At 38.0% G+C, this 14,389-nt stretch overlaps 1 protein-coding gene across 2 annotated transcripts in view; it reads left to right on the forward strand.

Moving 5' to 3' along the window:
• The first annotated feature begins 8,497 nt into the window (after positions 1-8,497).
• The window catches only part of LOC143989042 (cysteine-rich venom protein tigrin-like), a 55,911-nt gene continuing 50,019 nt past the window's right edge, over positions 8,498-14,389 (forward strand). Inside the window, exon 1 of one of the 2 annotated variants that reach the window (XM_077489045.1) lies at positions 8,498-8,611. Coding sequence is in view for 1 of the 2 variants with exons in the window: in XM_077489044.1 (XP_077345170.1) it covers positions 11,415-11,460 (46 nt within the window). In the remaining variant the exon portion in view is untranslated. Of the gene's footprint in view, positions 8,612-11,408; positions 11,461-14,389 lie in introns of those variants that run through there. The other variant, XM_077489044.1, reaches the window with a different exon arrangement.

Genomic DNA, 14,389 nt, shown 5'->3' on the forward strand with positions numbered 1-14,389 from the left:
GGGTTTGTCTTGTGTTGTGTCTTGCAGATAAAATGGTGGTTAAATTCACAGTCCCTGACTTCCTGCCCAACTTCATAGACAGGTACAGGGAGCTGCCATGTCTCTGGCAGGGACTATTCCAACAAGCAAAAGAGGAAGTCAGCATTGGATAAACTGTTGGAATTGGTGAAGTCTGTGTATTCCACAGCAGACATCAACTATTTGAAGGCTAAAATTGGTAGCCTGAGGATTACATATAATAGGGAGCACAAGAAGATCTAGGATTCCATGAGATCCGGAGCAGCAGCAGATGATGTATATGTCCTCAGGCTGTGGTACTAACACAGCCTGCGTTTTTTGGCCGACCAGACAGAACCCAGGCCATCACTATCAACACTTCCTTCCACATCAGCTGAGGCTCCTGAAGTCCAATCTGGGCCGTCCACCCAGGAAGAAGATGTGGAGGAGCCCAGCTTGACCCAGATATAGCAATGTTGAAGATATTTCTTGTCAAAAATAGAATGATGTTAACTAGATGTTATTGATCACTGATTTCTGATTTAACAAAGTGTTTTACATATGAATAGACAGTAGTAGCCAAAAATTATTGTGACATTATTGGGATCTCTCGGATTCCTGGACCGTATTGTGCTCCCTATTAAATGGACTCCTCAGGTTACCAATTTTGACAGTCAAATAATTGTGTCTGCCCTGGGGTACAAAGGCTTCACCAATTCCAACGGTTTCTCCAGCGTTGCCTTCCTCTTTATTTTGTTCTGACCTCGTGCTCCCTATTAAATTTCAAATTTTGGTTTTGAAAAATACTTGGCTATGTGTTTTACTTCAAAAAGGACAGTTTGTTTGTGAGTAGGCAGGTACATTTCAAAAATACAATGTCAAATTAACAAGGAACACCAACATAGTAGTATCTTTGAGGCTAAAAAATACAAGATAATAATGGTGTCGTGGTAACTTGATACACAAAATGAAAAAGAAAACTATGGAGATCACTGGAAAAAAAAATGAAAAAAAAGATTATTCCAGATATCACGAGAAAAAAAAAAAAGATTATTCTGGAGATCACGAAAAAAAATAAAAAATTATGGAGATCACTAGAAAAGAAAAAAAGAAAAAAAGAAAGATTATTCTGGAGATAATGAGAAAAAACCCAACAAAAACAAATATTATTCAGGAGATCACTAGAAATAATAAAAAAATATGTTTGTCAGAACTGTGAATATCAGCAGCAAAGCAACTTCATTGCTATAGCATTATAAAGAAGAAGAGAACGCGCTGCATTGAGAGATTCCATAATTTGCCACATGACGCATGTGATATCTCCATTATGAATGCTAGTTTTACAAGATGGGCTCGTACTTGATTCCGAGCATGTGTGAACTTTTGCGTGACGGACTTGTGTACACACGATTGAAAAGTCCGACAACAAAGTTTTGTTGGCGGAAAATTTGAGAACCTGCTAGCCAACATTTGCTGGTGGAAAGTCCGACAACAAATGTTCGATACACACGGAAAATCTGACTGTGTGTACGTGGCATAAGACTTGTAATTATTAATACTATATGAATAATTACCTTGGAGTTAGCTATCCTCTAGGTGGAAACCTCTGTTAAGTTGCATCTGGTTTGTTTTTACATTTTACTCTGTATAAAAGCTCAATAAAGAAATATTAAAATCGAAATGCATAGATTAACTGTATATTACTACATACTGTATACAGGCTCTGTTTTACCTGTCAAAGGATATGTATATATATTTATATCAATCCGGTCCTGTGATTGACACAGCTCACACAGCATAGCCCTGGCTAGCAGGGCAGGAGATGGGTCTGATTGGCATGACTGCCTGTATTCCAACTAGAGAGCTTAAGGAAAGGTAACCACTGCACCTAAACCAAGTAAGGAAGTGTTTCTGTATAAAATGTATTGGTATGATCACCAAGAATTATTTAATTGGAAGTAAGAAGTATAAAACACATATTATTGACATTACAGGAATATTAGCAGCAAAATATCTGGTTCAAATCCCAAATGAAAACTTTAAGATTAAAGTATCTAAAGTTCAGCCTAAAGCTAACTAACCCTAAATTTGCTGGCGGCCACATTCTTAAGCCTCGTACACAAGATCGAATTTTCCGATGGGAATTGTGTGTTGACAGACTGTTGGCCTAAAATCTGACTGTTTGTATGCTCCATCGGACAATTGTTGTCGGATTTTCCACAGGCAAATGTTGGATGGCAGGCTTGTACTTTTCAACGGACATCGGTGTGATGTCAGATTTTCTGATCGTGCATACACAAGTCCATCAGACAAAAGTCCAAAGTACAAATATGCATGCTCAGGATCAATGCTCACCAAACACAGCATTAGCAGAAGGTGCCCAAAGGGTGGCGCTAAAGAGCTGAAAAGCCACGTAGTACGTCACTACTTTTGTGTTTGTTGGCCGACAATTGTGTGCCATTTTTATGCAAGATAAGTTCCTGGCCCACGCCCTTTGGACAAAAGTCTGATGTTTTGTCTGCGGAAAGTCTGATTGTGTGTACAAGGCTTAGGACTAATTTAATAAAAGACAAAATTTGAACATTTTTACTGGGTTTCAAAAGAAGTTGCACATCCCAGAAATCTATACGAAAGAAAATGTGAAAAATGTTCCCTGTGGGATTTTAAGGCAGCAAATTGAGAGACATCAAATTAATTTTTTCCAAAATATTTTATTGCTTGTAAAACACTAAATGACACCTGTCACAGTGGATAAGCATGATAAGATTAAAATATGAGCTTTGGTGTGACAATAAAGATTCGTAAATTTTTTTACAATATTGCTAGATTTACAATCGGATTTGGATGTTGCTACGTGAGCTTCCGGCCTGTACATACATCACTATGGAAAGGGTAAATATGTGGAGGTGCCTATATAGGTGCCTGTTTAATGATATTGTATTTTATATTAATTATTCACTTGTTATATTGGTAGAAATAAAGAACCCCCTGAAGAAGACTGTGACCAGTTCCAAGTCGAAATGCATTGGGGTATTTCCCTACACTAAGTGGTTGTGTTATAACATGTAAAGACAAAACTGTTGGAACCCATAAGGAGCGATTTTCTGATGAAACGGAGATACATTTTACCTAGGATTGTAAATCTAGCAATATTGTAAAAAAAAATTACGAATCTTTATTGTATTTAATTTTAGTCTTATCATGCTTATCCACTGTGACAGGTGTCATTTAGTGTTTTATAAGCAATAAAATATTTTGGAAAAAATTTATTTGATGTCTCTCAATTTGCTGCCTTAAAATCCCACGGGGAACATTTTTCACATTTTCTTTCATATAGGACTAATTTAATAAACTGTTATATATTAGTGCGTTATACATTTCTCCATCCAGCAGGGGGAAGCATTGTAAATATGACCACTTCTTTATTGTTCTGGTATAACTATGTATTTTTAGCATCTATGTATGTCTGCGTTGGATTAAGTAAAGAAGCCCTGTGAATGCCTGTCCATGTCTATAGCTCAAATTCATTTTAAATACACAAAACTGTAGACGAGAATGGGATTCCAGTGAATGGACACTGCAGAAACACATGAAATCAGCTTGAGTGAAGAATCAAAACTTGTTTTAGACACACATCTAAAAATATCTCCAGCATGGCTTCTCTGGGGCACATGGAGAAATTGATGTGGCTAATCCATCCTCATCGGAGTCTTCTGCTGACAGGTTAGAGTTTTTCCTTAGAAGCTAATAATGTGTGTAGAAAAGAACTGTGTTACTGAGTGTTATTGGATCTCAAGACTTTTAATATTGTCCGCTCACTGATATCTCCTGCTAAACCAAAAGACTGCCCATATGAGGAAATACTGACCTTGTTAAAAAATAATTTTTCACCCACTGCATCTGAAACAGTGAAGCATTTCTATTTCAATAGACAACCGGGTGAGAGAATTGAAGCCTATATTGCAGAACTGAAAATTCCAATTTAGGTGCCAGTTTAGAATCCTTGCTAAGGGACAGCTAGGGTGTGGAGTACAAGATGAAGTGCTGCAGAGGGACTTCTTGCCAAACAGAACTTACCTTTTATTACTGCACAAGAGGAAACGCTTGCATATGAGGCTGCATACCTTCATTCAAAAGAAATGTAATCTTCCTCCAGCAAAATTAATTCACTGGATATAAATCAACTGGCAAAGGCAAATATTAAATCAAAGGATTTTTAACTACAATCTAATGTCGCAGTTCCATTTACAGGGAAGTGTCACATACAGTCTACAGATGAATACAATACTAATGGCAGCACACTCCAGTAAAGCACCAATTGTTGTTCCGAATGATGAAACCTTTACAGGTGACTATATACAAATGACTATGTATATAAAGTGGAAAACTCTTCATCAGGACTGAAGATTTACACTGAGATTGTGTTACAAGATGTTCCATGAAAAATGGAAGTAGATTCAGGGTGTGCATATTCACTTATTTCAGAAGAAACCTTTACCACATTATGACCTCACAATGCTCCTTCAATAGCACCCTGTGATATCCAGTTAGTAGACTACAACAAACAAGTTGTGGAAGTTGAGGGTGCTTGCTTTGTCCCAGTGAAATATGGACATTTCAGAGGATGCTTATGCTTAATAATTACTAATGGACATAGAGCAGGTTTGCTGGGTAGAGAGTAGTTTGAACCCTTTGGAATTCCATTATCAGGAGTTCATAATGTATCTCCAGTTACTCTATAGAAGGTGATAGAGGACTTTAGTGCAGTTTTTGAAGAAGACCTTGGCATGTATAAAAGCCCTCCTGTTTCTTTCAAATTAGACCCTACAATAACCCCAATTAATATGAAACCGTGCAAAGGTGCATTGGCTCTCAGACCAAAAATCGATGCTTAGACGTTGCACATTTTGTGGAACAAGGTATATTTGAACTTGTGTAAGTGAATGAATGAAGTCGCGCTACGGACTACCCACCCTGTGAGTGCTAGAATTTGAAATAAAAATAAATATAAAAATAAATTCATAAAATGGTGAAACTGAATTTTCAGGGGTTAGAGCTGCCTTTACCTGAAGCCTCCACTCCTTAGTGTGGGGGGGGGGGGGGGTTTAGTTTGAGAGAAAAAGATAGGTTATGGCGCTAAACCCAAAATTATATACTTGGCATATATATGTGTATATGCTATTAATGATCTGTCTGCAAACACTGTGATGCTAGAAATACTAATTAAACCATATGAAATTGAAGTGAAAAAATGCAAATACGTGCTAACACTGCTGTGTCAAATTGATATAAAACCCATATAATAATAACATCGAAATACTATCAGAAATTCATGTTATCAGAAATTCATACCAAGATAATTGGTGCTGAATCCTTGTGCATAAAGAAAAAACTTTCAAAGTCACATAGGATCAATACAAAAGTCACTCTATAAAGTCCTGGGTGGCCGTGACATAAAATGAAATAAAGATGAAGTGGCTAGTGCAAGAAGTGCTAATCTTCAGTACAGGAAAAACCACATAAGAACACTACAGATGTCCCATAATAATATCCTGGATGGTAGTGACAACAAAATAAAGTGACTCGTGCAAACAGTGCCTATCTTCACTGGAGATAAAACATTCGTCCCCGGTACGCCACTCAGTGTTGTGGTAATGTGAATGCTCTCACCAGGTAACTTGTCACTTCCGGGAAGTTGTGAAGCGCATGGAGTGAGAGGTCGAGTGTTGTGTGCTGCGTGGAGTGGAAGAGTGAAGAAAGATACCTGATCCTTCTACATATGGCTTGGCCCAACACCATCACATGGTCTATGCAAATGGAAGATTGAACATTTCCCCAGCGCACCAGCAGCAGCAGCATCCAGATAGCAGCACAGTGGCTCATACTGTGAAAGCCCATCCGACCCCATAGGGGTACAAGTTCTGGTGAGAGCATTCACATTACCACAACACTGAGTGGCGCACCGGGGACGAATGTTTTATCTCCAGTGAAGATAGTGATGCAAAAAAGCTCATCTTCTGACAATGTACTTGTACACTATATAGTTTCATAGTTACATGGTTAGTAAGGTTGAATAAAGACACCAGTCCACCCAGTTCAACCTGAGTGAGTGTCTACAATTGTCCCTATCCCTGTACATTGTACATCGCACACTCACATTGGTCCCTACCCTCAAGGAGCCCACAATTCAAGATCCCGATTCATATACTAGGGCCAATTTTGGACAGAAATTTACAAAAAACACTCACTCTTACCTGCAATGCTTCTCCATGTGGCATTGGAGCTGTATTAAGTCATGTTTTGGAAACTGGTGTTGAGGCTCCTATTGCATTCTATTCAAGGACCTTGTCTATGAAAGAGAGAAATTATGCTCAAATTGACAAGGAGGCTTTAGCTATTGTGTCAGGGGTAAAAAAGTTGTATCACTATTTGTATGGGCAGAGGTTTACCATTGTAACAGACCATAAGCCTTTGCTGGGTCTGTTTACCAGAAGTACTAACACTCCTCAAATTCTTTCCCCACAAATGCTCAGATGTTCACTCATGCTGAATGTCTATGACTATGATCTTGAATATTGTGCCGGCATCACTCACGCTGATGGGTCGAGCCAGTTGCTTTTGTTTTCTCCTGATTTTCTTGTCCCTCCTGTGCCTGAGGATCTCATGTTGGAATCCATTCCAAACACTCTGTTACATGCTGGAGACATTGCTGGTATGACTGCTAAATATCCCGTGCTGGCCCGTGTGCTCCACTGGGTGTAGAGGGGATGGCCCAAATCAAAAGTTGAAGAGAAGTTAAAAACAGTTTTAGTGTGCCAATATGAACGGTCTGCCTATAAAGGTTGCCTATTATGGGGAAACAGAGTGGTAATTTCAAAGGCAGGACAAGCTCAAGTACTGCATGCTCTCCATGAAGGACATCCTGGAATAGTCTGCATGAAAGAGTTAGCCAAAAGTTATGTTTAGTGGCCTAAAATGGATTAAGTTATTGAGAAGTGGGTACAGAACTGGGTACCATGTCAATCCACCCGTCATGCACCACCTAAAGCCTCAGTACTTCCCAGTAGGGGGAAGCCTTGTAAATATGTTCACTTCTTTATTGTTCTGGTATAGCAATGCATTTTTAGCATCTATGATCCCTGTATGTCTTTGTTAAATTAAGTAAAGAAATTAAATTAAATTAAGTAAAGCCTATCCCACACCCACCTAACTGTCCCTGTGCCACCCCCATCAATTCATTCTCTGCAGCTATTACCTTTTGTACCACTCCCTCCTTTTAGAATGTAAGCTCTATGAGCAGGGCCCTCCCGTACCTTTTGTATTGAATTGTACTGTAATTGTGTTGTCCCCCCTATACATTGTAAAGAGCTGTATAAACTGTTGGCAATATATAATATTATAAATATTATAAATATATAAATATATAATATATAAATTGTGTATTATAATAATAATAATAATAATAATAATAAAGAAGTCTTGTGAATGCCTGTCTATGTCTATGGCTCAAATTCATTTTAAATACACAAAATAAACCTTGTAAAGCAAAAATCGCCATACATACATTTTCTGCAGCCGGTCCGGTCTGTGCTGAGCTGTCAACGGCGGCTTTTTTGCAGAAGAGGTAACCAACAACAGAAGACCTATATTAAGTCTATGGGTGATGTCCCTTCCCAGGCATTTACCAGCCGTTGTTGGCTGTCTCTTCCGCACAGCATCCGCCACTGGAAACTAGACCAAATCTGCTGCAGAAAAGGTATGTTTACTGATTAGAGTTATGCTTAGAGTTAGTTCATTTTTGGATGAACTTCCACTTTAGGACAGCTACATGCACTCCAGTTGCTTCAAAACAAACAGTGTGCAAAGTCATAGTTTTTTTCTTTAAAAAGCATCCACAGACTGAGTAGAATTCTCATATTTTGGATTTCTCATCACTTTCTGTTTAGGTGGCAGTGGTCAACAGGACAAATCAATCTGGTTGATTCTATTTGGCAGTAGCAAAAATTGACACTGGTTCTAATCCTTCTCTTCGTAACCCAAAACTAAAATGCCCTTTCATGGAATGGTAGCAATTACAGTTAAGGGAGCACCAACTAACAGATCCCACTGCTGGATTCCCACACGCATTTTGACATATCAATATGCCATTGTTCACTGATTACTGAATTATCAGTGTTGAGAATCCTTCACTGTGTTTGATTACTTATTTTATTCTCAACAGAGCTTTCCTGAAAACACAGCAGCAATTAAGTATTGCAATGTCACCATCATTAATCCAATTGCCCAAGATTTTTGTTGGATGGATCTTTTCCCATGTGTGTTCATTCACGCCTTCCTCTATTTTTGTTATCATTTGTAAGAAACCACATAGAGCATCCCTTATTACGCAAGAGCTTAACAAGGGGACAATCAATAGTGGAATTTTTTTTAAAAGGTGATCCAAGTTTAATTGCATAAATCCTTTAAATAAATCTTTACACAACCCTTTACATCAATGGCTAAATCAATGACAGCATTGTTTTGACTGTTATAAATACAGAAATGTTCGTACATACTTAAACCTCTGTGAAATCTGCTTATCTTACACTTCTCTGGGAAACTGAAGAGTTATCAGGTAGGTGCCTTCAAACTTTCTGTGTTTGTTCACTGATAATATAATTCAGCCTTTCTCAACATTTTACCCTGGGGAAACCTTTATTTTAAGGTCTCAAGGAAGCCCTGCTAAAAATTATTAGATCTACAGCTCAAGGTAAACGACCATGATTGTAAAGTTGTAGAAAGAGATAGAGAAGATCATTTTACAACATTCCCCGGATATATAAGACAACAGTAATCTTGAAATGAATAATGTTGGCATAGACTGTGAAAACTGTAGTTTTCTTTTACATGCTAATCAGTGGGTTGAACATTAATTAATTGGTTAAGATTTGCCACAAAGCATAGTCTTGTAAAGGGAGATGTCTAATTTTTTTATCTGCAGGTTTTTTGTCTTCACTGGTTCAGGCACAGATTTTTTTGCTTTAAATATATCTAAAGCAAAAGAAAAAACCTTTTTTTTCATTTAGAACAGTGGTCTCAAAACTGCGGCCCCACAGGCCAGGTGTGGCCATTTGTTTGCCTTTATCTGGCACTCAAGCCAATATTGCTAACACTCGATACCAAAGATAAGGGACTATTCCTCCCAATGAAACCAATGGTAGGGCACTTATCCTCCCAATGACACCAATGATGGGACACTCTTCCTCCAATGACACCAATGATGGGACACTCTTCCTCCAATGACACCAATGATGGGACACTCTTCCTCCAATGACACCAATGATGGGACACTCTTCCTCCAATGACACCAATGATGGGACACTCTTCCTCCCACTGACATCAAAGATGGGGCACGTTTCCTCCTACTGACATTAATGACAAGGGGCAATTCCTCCCACAGACACCAATGGTGAGGGGAAATTCTTCCAACTGATACCAACAATTAGGCACTATTCTTCCCACCAACACCAAAGATGGGGCACCATTCCTCCCACTGACACCATTTTGTACTCCCACTGGTCACTGTCCTGCCCTCCTAAAGTCTAAAGGGCAGTAAACTAGCCCTTTGTTTCAAGAGTTTGGATACTTATGATTTAGAATAAAATTGTATGCACCGTTGGGGAAATTTACAATCACATATGTCCCAGAGACAAAACAGAATGTAAGAAATTTCTCCAAAGTGAGGGCAAGTCTCCTAGACTGTTATATCTGGAAAAAAATACTTCCTATTGGAAGATCTCGTTTTTTTTTCTCTGGTGGCACTCAAAATTTAGAATTTATCTGCATTGTCCGTTCCAGTGATAATGATCACCAGGACATACAATAAGAGAGTGTATCTCCCAGATGAGAACACAGACAGCAATGAAAAGAAAAATTGGTTTTAGAAATACTTTAAAAGAAACCCTTACAGCGAGAATATAAGGGCGTGATTTCTGAAAATGTTAGTTGCGTGGTTGTGCTTTATCCTGGTTCTCCTCCTACCTATCTTAGTGCACTTTCAGTGTCACTTAGAACTCCATCTCCTCTACTCCTCTTCCTCTCTCTGTTGGGGTACCCCAAAGCTCTGTCCTTGGGCCCCTCCTATTCTTGCTCTATACCTCTTCCATCGGCCAGTTGATATTCCAATACCACCTCTATGCCGATGACACCAAGATCTATCACTCTACTTCTCAACTCACCCCCTCGATCTCCTCACGGATCTCAAACGTACTGAATGACATATCGGTATGGATGTCACACCACTTTCTCAAACTCAATCTTTCTAAAACTGAGCTTGTAATATTTCCTCCTACCCAGTCCCCCCCATGACTTTACCATTAAGATCAACAGCACAACCATTGGTCCCTCCACACATGCCAGGGTGCTGGGTGTAATCTTTGAATCTCCCCTCTCCTTCAGCCCCCACATCCAATCACTGGCTAAATCCTGCCGCCTTAACCTCTGCAACATCTCCAGAATTAAACCCTTCCTGACTAATGACACCACAAAGCAACTTATTCACTCCTTGATTATTTCCCACCTTGACTACTGCAACTCTCTCCTTAATGGCCTACCCTTATGCAGGATATCCCCCCTTCAGTCTATTATGAATGCTGCTGCTAGACTAATACACCTCACTAACTGATCTGTGACTGCTGGTCCTCTCTGACAATCCCTTCACTGGCTTCCCCTACCCCACCATATAAAATTCCAAATTCTAACCACAACATACAAGGCCATCCACAACACTGCCCCCAGCTACATCACCAACCTCATCTGCAGATATCGCCCAAATCATTTCCTCTGCTCCTCCCAGGACCTCTTGCTCTCTAGCTCCCTTGTTACCTCCTCCCATGCTCGTCTTCATGACTTCTCCAGAGCCTCTCCCATCCTCTGGAATTCCCTGCCCCGGTATATCCAATTAGCCAATAACCTGTCCACCTTTAGGAGATCCCTGAAAACTTGCTTATTCAGGGAAGCCTATCCCACACCCCCCCAACAACTCCATCAAATAATTCCCCGAATCTATTACCTTTTGTACCACCACCCCCTCCCATTAGAATGTAAGCTCTATGAGCAGGGCCCTCCTGTCCCTTTTGTTATCAAATCTCTTTTTTATTTAATTTTTTCACAAAAAGATAAAATACACATTACACAATAATCCAACTAAACACCATTCATTAAAACAAACATTTCATTCTTCTTTTATAACTCAACTAAGGGATCTCATTTTTATCTATTACCTTATTTTATTATATTTCCCATTCCCTTCTTCCTTATCATTCTCACCACATTCATACAAAAAAAAAAGAATTCTATAATTATTTTTTCTATTCCCCCCCCCCCCCCCCCATATTCCCCCATGGGCTTATTACTTTTCTACTTATAGATATTCTACCATGCTACTTGAGGTCCGAAATTCTTCCCATCTCTTCCATATTGCTGGTATTTGATTTTTTATATATCCTTCTTCTCTTATTTGTTTTGTAATGCATTTAGTTCATTTTACATATCCATTCTGTCACCGTTGGACTGTTTGTTTCTCTCCATTTTTGTGCTATTACTGTTCTAGCTGCTGTTGTCATATATTGTATTATCCCAGTTTTCATACTATCTATTGTGTCTGCGTGAGAGAAAATAATGCTACATTTATATCTGGATTCATCTCTATTCCAACCACTTTCTGATGTATTTCAAAAATCTTATTCCAAAAACTTCTCACTTTATCACATCCATACCAGATATGTTCCATAGTCCCCCTTTCTACCTTACACCTTCAACATTTCTCTATTTCCTTTGTTTATTGTTTTCAGTGCCACAGGGCTCCAGTACCATTTCATTGCCACCATATAATTTCTCTCTTGATATTTAATTGCTGTAGATGTTTTATGTATTATTCAAAAAAAAAATGTCCATTCTTTCTCTGTAATTATCTTTCCGGTTTCTTCTTCCCACTTTTTCATTCCTATTAAATCCCTAACAGCTCCAGTAGGGAGCAATAAATTGTATATCTTAGATAATTTATTAGTCGGTTTCCGTTCATTTAGTATTTTCTGTTCAAACTTAGTTATTTGTCTATTTATTACGTTTTTATTTATTTCAATATAAATGTTTTTAATTGATGGTATTGTAACCAATTATTTTTATATTCAGGTCTGAATTCTTGAAGCTTTGGCATTTTTCCATCCACCAGGATCTGGACCAACCTTATATTCTCCAATTTGTTCCATTTGAAATAATTTGTAGTTTCTAAAGCTGGATTAGTCAACAGTGGGGTCATAGGTCCGATCCTGGTGGAGAGTTTTTCTTTTTTAACGCAGCGTCCCAGATTTTTAATGGTAGCTCTTACAAAAATCGGCATTTCTTTTTTTTTTCGGTCTTAACTCAGGCTTTATCCAGGGCAAGAATTTAAGTTGTGTCTCCATAATATCCTCGTCTAACATAACCCATTGTTTATTTTCCAAATTATGCTGCCAATCAATTATTCTAACCACTGATGCTGCTTGCAAATATTTTTAAAAATCGGGTAGTGCTAACCCTCCATTTTCTTTTGTTCTAATTAGTGTTTCTCTTTTTATTCAGTTTTTTTTTTTTTTTGCCCATACAAAACTATCTACGGCTTTTCTTAAATCCATCATTAATTTCCTTGATGGAGCAATAGGTATCGTTTGGAAAATATATAATAACTTTGGTAGTATCTCCATTTTCACTATATTTATTCTTCCCACCCACAAGTATGTTATTTTTTCATATTTTTGCAATTGTTTTATTATTTTTCGAATAGCCGTATTGTGATTCAGTTTCTGTAACAACTTCAAATTCTTCGGGATATAAATTCCCAGATATTTAATCACTTCTTGCTTCCATTTAAATGGAAAATCTTTTTGTAAAAGTGTCTGTGTTTTTTCTTTTATCGTAATATTCATCATCTCCGATTTGTCATAGTTTACTTTAAAATTACTTAATTCCCCCAATCGTTTAAATTATTTTATTAGATTTAGAATTGTTATAATGGGGTTAGTTAAATATATTAATAGATCATCTGGGTATACTGTTGTCTTGTATTCTTTCTCTTTAACTTTAATCCCTTGAATATCTTTTATTTTTCCTAATTGCATTAATAAGATGTTCCATCACTATTATATATAATAATGGGGATAAGGGACATCCCTGTCGAGACCCATTAGATATCTTTATATACTCTGATAAAATTCCATTTATTCTTACTTTAGCTCTCGTTTCATAGTTTGTTAGGTTGAATAAAGACACTAGTCCATCCAATTCAATCTGAGTGAGTGTCTACCCCTATCCCTGTACATTGCACAGTCACATTGGTCCCTACCCTCAAGGAGTTCCCAATCCAAGGTCCCCATTCATATACTATGGTCAATTTTGGACAGAAGCCAATTAACTTACCTGCATGCCTTTGGAGTGTGGGAGGAAACTGGAGTACCCGGAGGAAACCCACACAGGCAGAAGATGCAAACTCCAGGCAGGTAGTGTCATGGTTGGGATTTGAACCAGCGACGCGTCTTACTGCCAGGTGAGAGTGCTAACCACTACACCACTGTGCTGCCTGCAATTGAGTTAGCATATAATGCAACAATCCTACCTACCATTTTAGGGCCCAATCCTATCTGCATTAATGCTTCCTCTAAGAACCCACATCCCACCCTGTCGAATGCTTTCTCAGCATCTATAGCTAAAAGACATGCTGGGATGGCGGCTCTCTGAGCATACTCCACCAATGTACATGTTTTAATTATATTAGCCCCTTTGTAAAACCCGTCTGATCTAATTTTATATACTCCGGTAAAATCAGTGTTAGTCTGTTAGAAATAATTTTTGAGTATAATCTAATATCTATATTTGTCAGCGAAATTGGTAGAAAATTATTACATAATGTATGGTCTTTCTCTGGTTTTGGAATTAATATAATATTAACTTCTGTACTTTGTGGTACAAAGGTTTGTGTTTTCGATATAGAGTTATATGTTTTTTTAAGGATGCGCATTAAGTCTTGAAACGCTTTATAAAACCTGGCTGTATATCCATCTGGTCCTGGGCTCTTCCCTAGGGCCATTTTGGGTATTGCTTGTTGAATCTCCTCTGTTGAGATTTCTTCTTCCAAATCCTCAAATCAATTATTTCTCTAGGGAACCTAGGTATGGCTGTTTCATTTATATATTTTCTAATCTCTTCCCCCTTTTCCATCTCCTTATTTTCTTGTTGTACATTATATAATTTAGAATATTATCTGTGAAATGTTTTTGATATTTTTATTGGGTCGTATGTAATTTCCCCATTTGTTTTCAAAATCTTTGTTATAGATGTCATAGGTTGCTGTATTCTTAATGTTCTGGCTAATAGTTTC

The sequence above is a fragment of the Lithobates pipiens genome, unplaced genomic scaffold, assembly GCF_037356315.1.
Source record: "Lithobates pipiens isolate NorthernLeopardFrog02 unplaced genomic scaffold, aLitPip1_a1.2 Scaffold_18, whole genome shotgun sequence".
Lineage (NCBI taxonomy): Eukaryota > Metazoa > Chordata > Amphibia > Anura > Ranidae > Lithobates > Lithobates pipiens.